The 15,868-nt window shown below is 49.2% G+C and overlaps 1 protein-coding gene across 1 annotated transcript in view; it reads right to left on the bottom strand.

Moving 5' to 3' along the window:
* The window catches only part of Klhl3 (kelch like family member 3), a 69,514-nt gene that overhangs the window by 49,167 nt on the left and 4,479 nt on the right, over positions 1-15,868 (bottom strand). Inside the window, exons 2-3 of the mRNA XM_042671341.1 lie at positions 8,129-8,248; positions 1,954-2,060 (exon numbers count right to left, since the gene is read on the bottom strand). Of these exons, the coding sequence (XP_042527275.1) occupies positions 1,954-2,060; positions 8,129-8,248 (227 nt within the window). The remainder of the gene's footprint in view (positions 1-1,953; positions 2,061-8,128; positions 8,249-15,868) is intronic.

Here is a 15,868-nt window from a genome sequence, read left to right as displayed (position 1 = left end):
AAGAAACTCAGGGACCGTGCCCAAGCCTAGAGTTCAAGCCCCAGAACCGGGGGGAGTGGGGGGGGGGGGGGAGGTACTCTGGGCTGGGAATGTAGCTCAATGGTAGAGTGCTTGCCTAGCATGCATGAAGCCCGGGGTTCAATTCTTCCATACCACATAAATAGAAAAAGGAAAGTGACACTGTGGCTCAAGTGAGAGAGAGCTAGCCTTGAGCAAAAGAAGTCCAGGCCCAGAGTTCAAGTCCCATGACTGGGAAAATAAAAGAAGGAAAAGAAAAAGAAAAACCAAGGGCTCAAGAACAATTGTTTACATTATCCTGCCCATGTAATTGTAACCCCTCTGTACAGTATGTTCAAATAAAATAAAATTAAATTAAAAAAAAAAAAAGAACAATTGTTTAGGTTTGTTTTCAGTTGTAGGGTTTGAGGGACTTGAACTCAGGGCCTAGGTGCTGTCCCTGAGCTCTTCTGCTCAAGCACTCTACCACTTTGAGCCACAGCTCCACTTCTAGTTTTCTGGTTAACTGGAAATAAGAGTATCTCACAGCCTTTCCTGCCCAGGCTAGCTTTGAACCATGATCTTCAGATCTCATCCCCTCCAGTAACAAAGATGACAGGTGTGAGCCATGGCACCCACCCCACAATAGTTATTTTCTAAGAAAAATCTTCTCCTTGTAGTAAATGAGAGGCCTGGGTAGGTGTCTGAGACTTGTAGAATTCAGTCATGCTATTTCTTACACCAGTAGAAATGACTACTCCACCAAACAATGATGATGGCTTCAACAGTCCCTGGAAATAGAAAAAGTAACAGTCGCCTCTATGTACCGGGCTCACTGCTAAGGATTTCTACTCATTATTTCATTTAATCCTTGTGATAACTCCTCAGATAAGAATTGGCATTTCAAGAGCCGGGCACTAGAGTCCTACACCTCGTAATCCTAGCTATTCAGGGGGGGCTGAGATCTGAGGATCACAACACAAAGCCAGCGTGGGCAGAAAAGCTCACGAGACACTTACATCCAGCTAACTAGCAAAAAAGCACAACAAGAGGAAATAAATAGAGGCTTGGTGTGGAGCTGTGGCTGGACGAGGCCTCTCTGAGAGGGAGCCAACTCACAAGGTGAGAAGCAGCCCGTGGGACGAGGGCCAGGACACCTGGGCACCAGGCTGGACGGTCAGTATCCTCGGGGCCAGCACAGGGCCCCAGGGCAGCATGTGGAGGGAGGAGCACCTGACCAGCCTGGAGGCGTATGGCTCAGATGGCCTCCTCCATCAGCAGTGTACCTGGTGCAGGGGAGGTGCCACAGACAGGAAGCCCGGTCGTGGGCTTCCTGGAATCCGGCCAGACCCGGCATATGTGAGCGAGTGAGACGTCTTTCCTGGAGACTTGGCAAAGGGGCTCGATTGCAGCAGATCCTGAATATTCATCCTCTCCTCATCCTTCCCCCAAATCTTCCATCATCACAGCTCTGAATCTCCTCCTCCAGAAAGGCCAAGAGAAGGCCCTGCCCTTCAGCCAGAGGGGCCAAGGCATGAGCTTGATGGTCCAGCACCAGGCCAAGGTGCGTGGGCAAATCCATTTCCCTCTCTCGGCCTCAGTAGTTTCCCCAACTGCAAAGTGAGATGCCAGCAGGCTTGGCTGTGAGCCCAGTAACTTTCACGACCAGCAAGCTGCCCTTAAAGACTGTGGTGCACACTGGAACTGGAGAACTAAAGGACATTCACTCTACCTCCTGTTCCCCGTAGTTGAACAAGAGACGACGGGTCCTGCTGACCTGGCTGGGGGTCTGGTTCTAGCGAGTTCCCCATGCAACGTTGAGAACAGAGAGGCTCCTCCCGGTGGGTTCCAGAGCCTCAGTCTTCCCTCCCGAGACCCCCACACACACCCCCTCAATGTCTCCTCTGGTTCTATAGTTTCCATGCCTGCCACCGCTCTCCCCCCACCCCAGCATACCTGTGAACATGGCACAGAAGTAGGGGCTGCAGGCCGCCAGGACCACCCGGTGAGCTTCGATCTCCACGTCTTCTGCCACGATCATCACGTCACACAACAGCTGCTTGCTGTAAGATACCAGCCAGGGGACGGGGGTGGGTCACGCACAGCACGCACACCTGTCTCCTGTCAGACATGGGAGTCATTTTTCCTCCCACCCAGTTCTCAGAGTGGTTGCAGAGGCTTGCTCCAACCCTGTCTGTCAGGGGAGAGACTCAAGGATTCTTTTTTCCCCTCAGTCCCGGATAACCTCCCGTTCGTGCTTTCCTGAGGCACAAAGAAAAAAGCCGAGCTACTGCAACCATGAAGCAGCTTCCTTTGCCTTCATCTCTCTGCTCCCCAGTCCCGCTAGCGCTGAGAACCAGGGAGCAGAGGCAGGGCCTGGGGCTGTCAATCAAGCAGCTGCCAGAGTGCTGAGTGTCCAGGAGCAGGTTCGAGCCCTGAAGGTGTGCCGTAATAACCCAAAAGCGAGACAATCCGCAGAGACACTGTTGAAGGTGACAAAGGAGTTTTATTAGCTGGTCTGCAGCCCCGTCCTATGTTACCTCAGAACTAGGAGCAATTCCAACCTCCAAGGAGGCAGGGTTTTGTTCTTTTTTCCTTTTTCCTCCTTCCTACAAACCTCACCTGCCTACTCTCCACAGGCTTCTCTGCTTTCCAATGACCTCTTTGCCCCTCTGCCTCTCCACCTCTCCATGGGCCTCTCCGATCTCTGCAGGCCTCTCCACCTCTCCGAGGGCCTCTCCAATCTCTGCAGGCCTCTCCACCTCTCTGTGGGCCTCTGTGATCTCTGCAGGCCTCTGTGCAGGCCTCTCTACCTCTCCACCTCTCCGTGGGCCTCTCTGAGCTCTGCAGGCCTGTTGACTCCTTCACAGACCTCTCTACTCTTCACAGGCCTTTCCATAGGCCTCTCAGCCCTGTGCGGGCCTCTCCACCTGGATCTCTTTTCTGGCCCGGGTCTCCTCAGGCCTCTCTGCCGGCCCGGGGCCTCCCCTCTACTCAGTGCACCTCTTCCCATGTGTCTCATCTCCCCTTCTCCAACTCCTCCCCAGAAGCCCTGCCCCCCAGCCACCCTTTGATGGCCTGCCCCACCCCCAGCAGCCTGGTGGGCGTGGCCCGTGGTGACAACAGCATGGAGGCGGGACTTCCTGCCCCTCAGGTTTTCACAGTGCCAGCAGCCAGATGAGGAAGTGGCAGCTCTGCAAGGGCTCCACCACGGAGGCCAGCATGGGAGGGGAGGCCAGGGCCACTACGCCTGAACGCACAGGACTCCCAGAGGCCCGCCACCATCGGTAAGGAGGCCACGACCATCTGTCTCTGCTATGCTCAACTTGGGAAGGGCCTTGTCTCTTTCACACTGTAATCCTAGGTGCCTGACTGCATAACCAGCACACAGTAGGCCCTACACTTTGCTGAATGAATGAATGAATGAATGGAAGGGATCAAGTCACATCCCTGGGAGGGAAGGGAAATGTGAACAGCAAGCGTACAGCCTGGTGGGGTACCACAAGACCCTGTGGGTCTGCAAGGACTTCTTCCAAGTTCTTCTTAAAGTCTATTATGAATGTAACCGACAGCATTTCCTGAGTTACAAGTGTTGGGCGCTGTTCTAAGCACTTGTCTGTACATATGATTTCATTCCGTGTTATTATACCCAATGGCGTTACACCTCGTGGCTAGGTCCTGTGTTACAAATGAGGGAGTCGAGGCTCGCAGAAGTTAAGGAAGTTACCCCAAGTTCACACAGAAAGGGGCGACACGTGAAAGTAGAGACAGGAACGTGGCTTAGCCCCAGAGCCCCGTCTACAGCCTCTCCTCTAGACTGAAGCACCAAGGGCAGAAGGCAAAAGCAGGGGAGGCAAACACATCTCACTGGTGACTCACGGACTGTGGATCAGGGACATCTGAGGTCATGTCTGGGACAGATGGAAGAGAAGCCACACTGGCCAACTGAGGCTCAACTCAAGCCACTGTCAACTCCCAGCTTCCCTTAGAGACAGGGTCATAAAAGCTGCCCCTGCCTGAGCTGCAGATGCCCTTGGAGATTCTCTGGCCATAAAGTCCAGAGGAAGAAAAGGATGCCTGGGGCCACAGAGGCCTAGACCTTGAACCCAGGGCTCTCAGCTCTAGACACGGTGCTTCTCCCAGCACACCTCCTGCTGGCTGATGTGCAGAGTGGGCAGCTCCATCAAGGAGAGTGGCTCACGCAGAACACAGTCCCGGTGAAGAGGATGCTGGGAAGGGCAAGACCACGGGACACCAAGAAGAAAAACCTAGCGTTGGAAGGCTGAGACCTCACCCCCAGCAGGCAAAGTTGACCTCACATGCTCACACGACTGCACTAAACTACAGGACAAATAAGACAGTGTGGTCACCCAGCATACACATCACAGGGACCAAGTGTGGTGGTGTGGTCACAGAACCCAGGGAGGTTCCTCAATGTGGTCAGAATTTACTAGAGGAAGAAAAAATGTATTCCCTATACATAACTAGAAAAGAAGGAGGGAAGGAGATGGAAGGAAAAGAAAAGTGAGAGGAAGAATACAAGGAAGGAAAAGAGGAAGGGTAAGAACCATAAAAAAAGCACAGAACAGGGGCTGGGAAGGTGACTCAGTGGTAGAGCACTTGCCTTGCATGCCTGAGGCCCTGGGTTCGATTCCTCAGCACCACATAAGCAAAAAGAAAAAAGCCAGAAGTGGCGCTGTGGCTCAAGTGGTAAAGCACTAGCCTTGAGCCAAAGAGCTGAGGGACAGCGCCCAGGCCCAGAGTCCAGGCCCCACAACCGGACCCAAAAAAAAGCACAGAACACAGAGACAGCAAAAAAACAGAACTGGGAACCCACAAGTAAGCCCTCACATGGACAACTGGTTTTTCATAAGTGTGTCAAGATCATTCAACTACAAAAGGCAAGTCTTTTCAAGAAATGGTACTGGGACAGCTGGATACAGCATGCAAATGAACTGAGTTGCACCTCTGCCTCTTACCATACATAAAAATTCACTCCACAGGAATCAAAGACCTAGGGGAAACATGAAATGCTCATGACTTCAGACAAAGCAGCAGTTTCTTAGCTATGATGCTAAAAGCACAAACAACAAAAGAAAACATGATAAATGAGACAAATTGAAAACATTTGCACTTCAAGGGACAATCTCAGGAAAGTGAGAAGCCAATCTATAGAATGTGAAAAAAAAGAATTGTAAATCATCTATATTAAAATGGGCTTATACCTAGAATATAAGGTGAACTCAATTGCTTACAAGTTCAATAATAAGGAGAAAACTAAGGCAGCTCATATCTGTAATTCTAGAAGGTGGAAATCAGGAGAATTATGGCTTTGAAAGCAAAGAGGGCACAAGACTCCATCTCAAATAATAATAATAATAACAATAATAATAATAAAGAAGCTGGGCATACTAGAGTCCATCTGTCATCCCACCTGCAGAGGAAAGATGGTCCAGACCAGCCTGCTCAGATGTTGGACTCTATTAGAAAAATAACTAAAGCAAAAAAGGACAGAGGCAAGGCTCAAGTAATAAAATGCCTGTCTAGCAAGCACAAGGTCCTGAGTTTAAACCCCAGGACTGCCCAAATCAGATAAAGAGAGAGGACTCCACTTTTTTTTTTAAAAAGTAGGCTAGGGATCTGAACAGACATTTCTCTAAATAAGATATGGAAACTGCAACCAATGATCAGAGGAAATGACATTAAGCACCATTCGTCTCTAGGGAAATGCACATCAAAGCCACTATAATGTATCTCCTCCCAGTTGGGACAGCTGTGATCAAACACAGGGGTGGCAAGTTGTTAGGGGAGAACTGGAGAGCACGGAATCGCCATCCATTGCTCCAGGGAAGAGTCTGGTAGGCTGTTCCTCCAGAGGTTCGTCATGGAGTCGTCATACAATCCAGCAATCCAAGAGAAAGAAAAACAAGCCTTCACACAGAAATCTGCACGTAGATGTGTCCAGAGCATTGTTCATCAGTGCTACAGGCCAGACGGGACAAGAGAGGTCATGAGGTCATAATAGAGAGCTAGCATGTGCTAGGTCCTGGGTTTGACTGTCAAGATGGGTGGGACAGACTATGGGCTCCAAATACTCATTGGATAATAGTTGCTCTGTTCCCCTGCTTGCTTCATCTCAGGCCTGGGCCAGGGGTACTAGCCCAGGAAGGACCACGCCCCCACTGCCCACTAGATGCTAAGTCAGGAGCCAAGGACACGGTAGGGATTCTTCTACCCAGAAGCTCCATGGTCTGGCCAGAGAGTGGGGCAGGGAAGTACAAAAGGAACGGGAAGGCTGGGCGGTTACCATGCCAACGGCCCATTCCCTACCCTGGAAGAATAGGAAAGTCGGGGATTGTGTGATTCATAAATTACAAAGAACATGTGTGCTTAAACTAAAATAGCTTAAAAATTGAGAGAGGGGAAGGCGAAGACAATACAGGAGAAAGCCCTGGGTCCCCGGAATATCATGTGGCATTTCAGTGGCGTAATCCTGACAGCAAAAGGCTTTTAGACCGTCCCTTCATCAAAAACCGATTATGCCTGTCTCTCCCTGAAAGTCTCCCAGATCAAGAAGCCTGTCAATCCAGGCCCTTTCTCTCTGCCTGACCTATTGTGCTTCTGTTTCCAGAAATTGGCCGGCTGGCTGCCATAGGCTCACACCTGTAATCCTAGCTGCTCAGCAGACTGAGATCTGAAGATCCCACATCTAAACCAACCCAACCCAGGCAGAAAGGTCTGTGAGATTCTAATCACCAATTAACCAGCAAAAAGCTTGGAAGTGGAGCTGTGGTCCAAGTGGTAGAGTATAGCCTTGACATAAAAAGTTAAGGGAGAGCATGAGAACCTGAATTCAAGCCCTAATACCAAAGTGCACACACGCATGCGTGAGCACACACACACACACTTTCATTTGTAAAGAGTTTACTTTCTCCCTCAACAAACACTTACTTCATCACGGCCCCTCACGAGTTAGTTCTTAGGAAGGAAGGATTCTCCAAAGTTCAGGGGACATACTTGCTTCAGGCAGTGACCTTTAGGAAACACACCTGTCAGGTGCACGGTACCCTTAGGGAGCTTGGGGGGGGGGGGGGGGGAGGAGAGAGTGAGTGAGTAAACAGGTCCAGAGCCAAGAATGCCATAAGCCCACAGCACAGGCGAAGGAAGCTTCTGCCTTCTGGTGAGGCGGTGTCCACAAGGGTTTGTACACAAACAGAAAGCATGGGTGCCTAAACACATCTTCAACAAGTTTGTCACACATGCACGCTGGCTCGCAGACAGTCTGCGGACTCTCACCACCGGGTTCAGGAAACACGAGAGCACGTTTGCGTTTCATTTCTTCAACAGAGAAAGAAATGGAAGTGCATAGCTGGACCCTGGTGGCTCACATCTGTCATCCTAGCTATTCAGGAGGCTGAAATCTGAGGATCACAGTTCAGAGGCAGCCCGGGCAGGAAAGTCCGTGAGACTCTTATCTCCAATGAACCACCAGAAAACCAGAAGTAACACTGTGGCTCAAGTTGTAGAACACTCATCTTGAGCTGAAGAATTGAGGGACAGCGCCCAGGCCCAGAGTTCAAGCCCCATGACCAACAACAACAACAAAAAAAAGAAATGGAACTTCATTTCAAGGGTGAGGAAGCCTTCTATTGGAGTGGACGTACTGCCACAGCAGGCTCAGCCCAAGGAATAAGAGAGCCAGGCCAAACAAAACTAGCATGTTCAATTGTTCATCTGCGTGCGTGTGCGCGCGTGTGTGCGTGTGTGTGCATGTGTGTGCGTGTGCGTGTGTGTGCCCACGCGTGTAGGTGTTGCAATCATTCCATTCTCAGTTTCCAAGCTTTGGTTAGAAATCAAGCTTATGAACAGACCTGCTGTAACCACAAAGGAATTTTCCTCTGTGATTAATCACTGAAATGCTAGGTGTGAAATAAACACCCAGCACCCAGGGAAGAGCGCGCTGGCTGGCAAAGCCACCCTGTCTCAGGATGTGAAAGCGGAAGCCCAAGAGTGGGCGGGGAGAGCCAGGATTCATCGGTGGTGGCGTTCTGATCTGCTCCCACTCCCTGAGGAAACTCAACCCTGCCAAGTTCCCTGGGGGAAAGAGCACAGGCAAAGACAGGAAGAGTACCTCCGCAGTTCGTTCATAGCCTTGAAGGCCTTCCCCATGTGGGCAGGGTTGACAGTGACGGTTCTCTGGTTCTTCTCGTCGTCCTGGGCCTGCGCTGGTGGCTGGGAGCTTGGCTTGATGCTGCAGGAAGGAAGGAAGAGCAGGGAGAGAGATCACACATGGGTAAAGTTAGCCATCCGTACTTCTACCCACCCACGGGAGGCATCTGGGAGGCCGGCCCCCTCGCCACAAACTGGCAGGGAAGGAGACGCACTGGCTGGCACAGCGGACCTGCGGACCTTCTGATGGCACGTGCACTCCATTCTGTAAGTGGAACTTGTTCCATCAAGGGCTGTGTGACTTTGTGGGGGCCTTATCCTCAAAAGGAAGGGGGACGGAGTACTCTATCACCTCCTCACTGCATGGTTAATGGGCTCTGATAGGGGCCAGATACTGTATGTAAATACAAGAGAAACATGAGAAACATAAAGCTTACAGCTCACAGGGGCTGGGAAGATGGCTCAGTGGTAGAGCGCTTGCCTTGCATGCCTGAGGCCCTGGGTTCGATTCCTCAGCACCACATAAGCAAAAAGGAAAAAAGCCGGAAGTGGCGCTATGGCTCAAGTGGTAGAGCGCTAGCCTTGAGCTGAAGAGCTGAGGGAGAGCGTACAGGCCCAGAGTTCAGGCCCCACGACCGGACCCAAAAACAAAAACAAAAACAGCTCACCTAGCACTGATGGCTCACGCCTGACATCCTAGCTACTCAGGAGGTTGAGATCTGACAATCATGGTTCAGAGCCAGACTGGGTAGGAAAGTCCATAAGTCTCTTATCTCCAATTAGCCACCAGAAAACCAGAAATGGTGCTGTGCCTCAAGAGAGCGCTCACCTTGAGCTGAAGAGCTCAGGAACAGCGCCCAGGCCCAGAGTTCAAGCCCCACAACCGGCAAAACATAAAAATAAAAAGCTTAGAACTCACTGGATGAGAAGGTCAAGTAAACTTTCAAACATCACATCTTAATTATTGTGACCCAACAAGGTCAAAATGAAACCCCCTTGTCCAGCCCATCAGTGCTGTTTGTATGTGTGTGCGCATGTGCGTGCACGTGCCAGTGTTGAGGCTTGAATGCAGGGCACTGGGCACTGTCCCTGAGCTTGTTTGCTCAAGGCTAATGTGCTACCATTTGAGTCACAGCTCCATTTCTGGCTTTGTAAAGGCGGTTAGTTGGAGATAAAAATGTCTCGTGGACTTTCCTCCCTGAGCTAGATTTGAACCATGATCCTCAGATCTCACCCTCCTGAGTAGCTAGAATTTTTACAGGGGTGAGCCACTTAGCTTTGATCATGGCAAGCATAGAAGCTAGAGTTCTGGGTGATGGAAAACTATCCCAGTGATGCCAGCCAGGGTCAGGTGAAACTTGCCCGAAGCAGAAATCCAAAGGGAAAGCCAGGTAAAAAAGGCAACTGGGGAGCACTCCAGGCAGGGGAAATGCACAGAGACCTGGAGAGAAAAGGAGCAGTGTGTTCAATGCCTGGCCATTGAGTAAAACTCAAGGAGAACGCAAGAGGGGAGTCTCAGAAGGAAAACCGCAGAGTTTGGGTGTCTCCCTGAAAGCCAAGCAAGCCATCAAAGTTGGCTTTACGCTGAGCACTGGGCCAGGAGGCAGGTGGGCAATCTGTGCCTCACGGAGAACAGTGAGGCTGAGGGAAGGCCGCTAGGAAGCCATGATTCCACGGGAAGACCAGATGGCAGTCATTAGGAGAAGAGGCTGGCGGAGCGGGCTAGGTGATGACCCACAGAGGTCACGTGCAATCTTAGCTCTCCACCCTAAAACCCAGACGCAAAGCAATGCCAAATCCCCATGGAGATCTGAGCCACACAGCTCCCAACCACTCCTGAACGTGCCGCAAGGCAGAGGGGGTTAGGAAGGACGATTCCCCAAATTGGTTAGGGGGAAAAAGAAAAAGGTCATCCAGCTCCAAGGTCAAGTCTGAGACCATGGAAAAACCTCTGCTTGGATGAGGCTCAGCTTTCTTTTGCTAGTTGGAAAATGGAACCCTCTCCCCTGATGTGGATTTGGGGACTCACAATCTAATCCAACTCTAGGACATGGAAAGTAGTCTCCTTTGGCTTTCCCTACCAGGCATGGTCCATGCTTCTGGCTAGCCTTGCCAACTGGCGCGGGCTGATACAGTTAAGATATGGCCTGAGACGCTCCACCGATCTCACGCTGAGATCCATCACTAGTGGAATACGCAATATGAAGTTCATGTCAGACCCACAGTTTGTCTGAGCATAACAGACTCCTTCCTGCCTTCAGCCTAGCAGATCAATGTAAAGCCACGGGCATCTGAGACTAAGGTCTAGGAACAGGAAAGTCAGCTAAGTAAAGGACAATCAATATCAAGGAACACACAATGGAAGACCATTTAGAGTTATGTGTTAAAAAAGGCAAAAAAAAAATCTCAAGGCAGAAAACGTGACCAGAGAAAGCACTCAGTAACAATGAAACATTTCATATCAGAAATATACAGGCAGCCGGGCACCAGTCATCCTAGCTACTCAGGAGGCTAAGATCTGAGGATCATGGTTCAAAGCCAGCCTGGGCAGGAAAGTCCATGAGACTCTTATCTCCAGTGAACCACCAAGAAAACCAGAAGTGGCACTGTGGCTCAAGTGGTAGAGAGCTTGCCTTGAGCTGAAAAGCTCAGGGACAGCGCCTAGGCCCAGAGTTCAAGCACCAAGACCAACAACAACAAAAAAAAGAAATCCACAGGGCTAGGAATATGGCTCAGTAGTAGAGTGCTCACCTAGCATGCATGAAGCCCTAGGTTCGATTTCTTAGTACCACATACACAGAAAAAAAAAGCCAGAGGTGGTGCTGTGGCTCAAGTGGTAGAGCGCTAGCCTTCAGCACAGAAAGGCTCGGAACAGTGGCCAGGCTCTGAGTTCAAGCCTTAGAACCAGCCAAAAAAAAACAAAAAAGAAAAACACAAAAAAAGAAATCCACAAGTACAATAATTTCTTGGTATTCCCTTTCCTTACTCCATAGTCAATAAGATATTAATTTCTACTCTCCAGTAACAGTTCAATAGTTTCATTTTTGATATTTGAGCCCTTATTTTTGACATTGATTTTTTTTTTTTTGCTTGAAATAGCCCTTGTTTTCTGGTCATAGCTTTGATATTAAAGATAGTTCTAACACTGCCCCTTGTGTATATTTGTTACAGGGTTTTTACAGATGCTGTTTACCAAGCTAAGGAAATTCCCTTCTGTTTTTATTGAGTTTTTTATCATAAAGATATACTGGACTTTATCAAATAGGTTTGTATGCCTAATGATTAGGGTTCTTTTCCTTTAATCTTGTAGTGTGATAAATTACATAAGAATAATAAATGATATCTAAAATATAAATACTGTAATGCATAATATAACAATAAATATTACAATAAATTATAGTGTATTATGTATTTATATTTTGTTATATATACCATACAATATATAATATACATGTTATATAATAATATAAATAATAAATATAATAATGCAAACATACTTGAACTACTGGGATAAACCTAGAAACTATAAAATGCTGCACAAATAGTCATTATAAATACTGCCTTCAGACTATGGAAATACTTAGAAACCAAAAGGAGATATAACTGGCAATGAATCAAAGAGCCACTGAAGGTTTGGGGTGGGGGAACCGATGGGAAGTGCTGACAAGGATCTCTAGTATGCCTAATGGGCAGGAAATCTCGCTCTTCCTGTTGCGTTGCTCTTTGCACTTTCCAGCAAGTCTGATGATAATACATGCCCCTGTGAATACCATGCCCTGTTTACTACAAGGTCTCAGGCATGGACTGCCTATCATTGGAGGGTTAAAGTCCCACTAGAGCCTCCCTGAAGCAGTGCTTGATGGTGAACACAGGCCGGCTTGAGAAGGACATAGGTCTCCCAGAGTTCTTCCCGTCCTTTATGTGGAGACAAGTCGTGATGTCTTAGGAGAAACCCCTGCTCTGCAACTCAGTACTTGGCCTCTGGTTTCTGAAAGCCACACGTTTGACAGTTCACTAAACTTGCAGAGAACAAGACATTAAACAGAGTGTCAGGCTCAGGACAGTCAGACTCTCAGGCAAGAGCCCACAAGTAATGAGGAGAAAGACGGGACCTGAGCTCCAATGTCCTCCGGCTCTTCCCCACACAGTCCACCCTCACATGCATGCAGGTGATACACGCTCTACACACACATTCCTCAGTCAAGGGTCAAGTGCCCCCAGAGGAAGAGCTGCCAAATTCCCTCGGTTCCTCCCCCCTATTCAGCAGTCCTTAACTACTTAGTTCCCAATAACCAAGTGCTCAGTCTCAGTTCTTGATCCCAAGTAAGTCTGGGGGATCTCCTCCCTCTACTTGTCTCTCTCTCTCTCTCTCTCTCAATCTCTCTCTCTCTCTCCGTCACACACACACACACACACACACACACCAGGCTTCAGGAATCTCCATCCAACCAAACTGAGATGATTCAGTCTTCAAGGTTTCACAATCTGGCAAGAGGGGACACAGCCTTTTAACGAACCTGCCTAGCCCATGCTAGAGTCTATCTGCTGGACAAAGAAGCCTTCATGGGCACTCCAGCATCCAGAGCTCAAAAACATTCAAGTTGGGCCATGGGAAAACTCCAAGAGGGTCACAAAGACCGGGGTGCTGAGGAAGTACAAGTCCTTCTTTCCTATAGGAACCTGCAGCTATGAATAAGACTCACACTATCTATTAAACTAGTCCGCTTGGTGAAAGGTGGTGTGAACACTCTTAAGTTCTCACACAGTCTGGCTGCTCGTCAGTATAGTTGTGTAACACACACTGCAGTGTGGTGAGTCCACAGAAGCGAATGACACCAACAAGCCACCAACAGCCCACAGACAGAATGTTGGAAGTTGGCTCAGACATACTTCGTGTTCTCCCAGCTGCCCACTGGATCCCACGCAGGCCATGTGTATGGGATGGTCAAGATTCCTAGGAAACAAGGGGAGACACAGCCTCGCCCCTCCTTCTCGGTCTTTTGACTTTTCTTTTTCCCTATTTAGATCGTTGCAAGGGCCTCCAGCCTCCCATCTGGCCTTCCGGATGCCGCACCTCCAAGTGCTTTCTGTGCACCATCTCCAAGCTGGCCAGAAAGATCGCCGGGACTGTGTCCTTCAGAGCCTCGCTGCCCACCGGTCTCTGACAGAGGCAGCGAGGTTATAGGCTGAAGGTTCAGTCAGAGCCCTCGGCTTCCATGTGTTCCGTACACTGTCTGCCCTTGTAAGGTCTTCTTTTAAAGGGCTCTATAGATTATAGCCACAGTAGCACCTCCAGTTTTCTGGTGGTTCAGTGGAGATAAGAATCTCCTGGACTTTCCTGCCGAGGCTGACTTTGAACCACAATCCTCAGATCTCAGCCTCATAAGGAGCTAGGATGACAGGAGTGAGCCACCAGTGCCCGGCTTTGCCTATCTACTATTTAAGCCATCCCTTGGCCTGACCTGAACCTGAGTCCCAGCTTAACAGCACTTACTCAAATATTTGCTTGTTATATACAAATCAGATGAGCCAGTCTTCAAAGTTAGCCACTCAATGAACGTCCACCAATATTCAATATAAAAGCTATAAATGAAAAGTTATAGGGGCGGGCTGGGAAGGTGGCTCAGTGGTAGAGTGCTTGCCTTGCATGCCTGAAGCCCTGAGTTCAATTCCTCAGTACCACATAAGCAAAAAGAAAAAAGCCGGAAGTGGCACTGTGGCTCAAGTGGTAGAACACTCACCTTGAGCTGAAGAGCTGAGGGACAGCACGCAGGCCCAGAGTTCAGCCCCCACAAATGACCAAAAAAAAAAGTTAGACACAACCAGGTGCTAGCGGTGGCTCACACCTGTAATTCAAGATACTCAGGAGGCTGAGATCTGAAGATTGTAGTTTGAAGCAACCCCAGGCAGAAAAGTCCGTGAGACTCTGATCTCCCATGAACCACCAGAAAACCAGAAGTGGCGCTGTGGCTCAAAGTAGTAGAGTGCCAGCCTTGAGCAAAAAGAGCTCAGGGACAGCGCCCAAGCCCTGAGTCCAAGCTCATGACTGACCAAAAAAAAAAAAATACACATTTTTCTAAATGCCTCTTAAATTCCAAGTCTGCGCATCCAATTTGTTACCTGACTTCTACTTAGGTTTTACACATATGTAAGCAAAATATGTCCTCCCACTGCCCCTTAAGCCAGTTCTTTCTGTATTCCCCTCCCTTAGAGGTAGCACCAACTGCCCACCCACCTGTCCAAGCCAGAGACCTGAGCTGGTACCCTGGAGAGCTTCTTTCTCATGAGCATACCCCCACATCCAGCCATAAGCCCTACTGATCAAATGTGTTTCCACAACTGCAACTCACTCCCTCACGCAGACAGGACTATATCCATCTTATTCTAGGCGAATGCAATCTCTGCCTGAGTTATTACGGCCACCCTCCATGAACAAACAGCACTGTGGCCGAGGCCACAAATGAAGTTCAGACACGCGGGACTAATACTGTGTGCTACAGACAGGGGCCCAAGATCATTATTCGTCTAGAGATGAAACCAAGTACAGAGAAGCGAGGTGATTTGGAGCTACGATGAGACTATGCTGACTGCAATCAAGTATCTTTGGAAAAGAAAGACAAAAACCTTAAGTGGGGTGGGTGGGGGGCTAGAAAGGTGGTTTATTGGTAGAGTACTTGCCTAGCATGCATGAAGCTGTGGGTTCAATTCCTCAGCATCACATAAAGAGCAAAAGCCGGAAGTGGTGCTGTGGCTCAAGTGGTAGAGCGCTAGTCTTGAGCAAAAGTAGCTCAGGAACAGCGCCCAGGCCCTGAGTTCAAGCCCCAGGACTGGCAAAAAAAAAAAAAAAAAAATCTTAAGGGACAGATGTCGAAAACCCTGGAGTTAGCTCATCCCATGCTAGCTAGAAAAGAAGGTTATTTAACCATCAGATGATGTTCTTTGCTCAGCCTCAGGTCTGACCCATTTTGAGTGTGAGGCCTGGGAACACCGGAGTGCTGTGACTTGGGCCCTAATGCACCATGCAGACTTTTGATCCATTCGGCCTCCCCCGTGGTTCCCCCAATCCAAAACACCAAAATGACCTAAATTTCATTTCTAAATTGGAAATGATGATCTGTCACTGGAAGACGTCCAGCCAGCAGGATCCAGGCAAATTCTGACACCAAAATACACCACTTGGACAGAGACTACCACATAGCGCTCTGCCCTTCACACCCTCTCTGCAGGGCCTCCGTTGTTGGTTATTTTAAGCTGGCGCTAGAAAACAGTCCAGGTGGACTCAGAAAGTAGAATCCAGAAAGCCACAGTCACAGGAAGCCGATGACAAGGGTAAGCGCACCTCCAGCTCTGTTCTCTCCTCTTCAGAACAGCTCTGTTCAGAGACACGGACATCGAATTCGCTCCAAGACCCCGCCTAAGCCGAAATTGGGGAGCTGATGGTCAAACCCATCTATCTGACGCTGAGGCCTGCTTTCATGTCCGTAACCAAGTCCACCGAGTCAGGCCAAGGAGGAAGCAACCCCGGAACTCTTCTCCATGTAGTCAAAGCAGACCTCATGAAAACAAAACAAAATCTTCTAGAACCTCCCCCAACTCATGGTAGGAAGTCACAGGGTGGACTGGAGTCAATCGATGCTATTAAATGTTCTGAACTGGGGACACTTCATGCTCAGGCCTTCCTGATTAACCAGGATGGCCGGCA

Source organism: Dipodomys spectabilis, unplaced genomic scaffold (genome assembly GCF_019054845.1).
Source record: "Dipodomys spectabilis isolate Male_0828 unplaced genomic scaffold, ASM1905484v1 ptg000611l, whole genome shotgun sequence".
NCBI classification, from domain to species: domain Eukaryota; kingdom Metazoa; phylum Chordata; class Mammalia; order Rodentia; family Heteromyidae; genus Dipodomys; species Dipodomys spectabilis.
The sequence above is the reverse complement of the archived record's forward strand: the minus strand, read 5'-3'. Positions and strand labels throughout refer to the sequence as shown.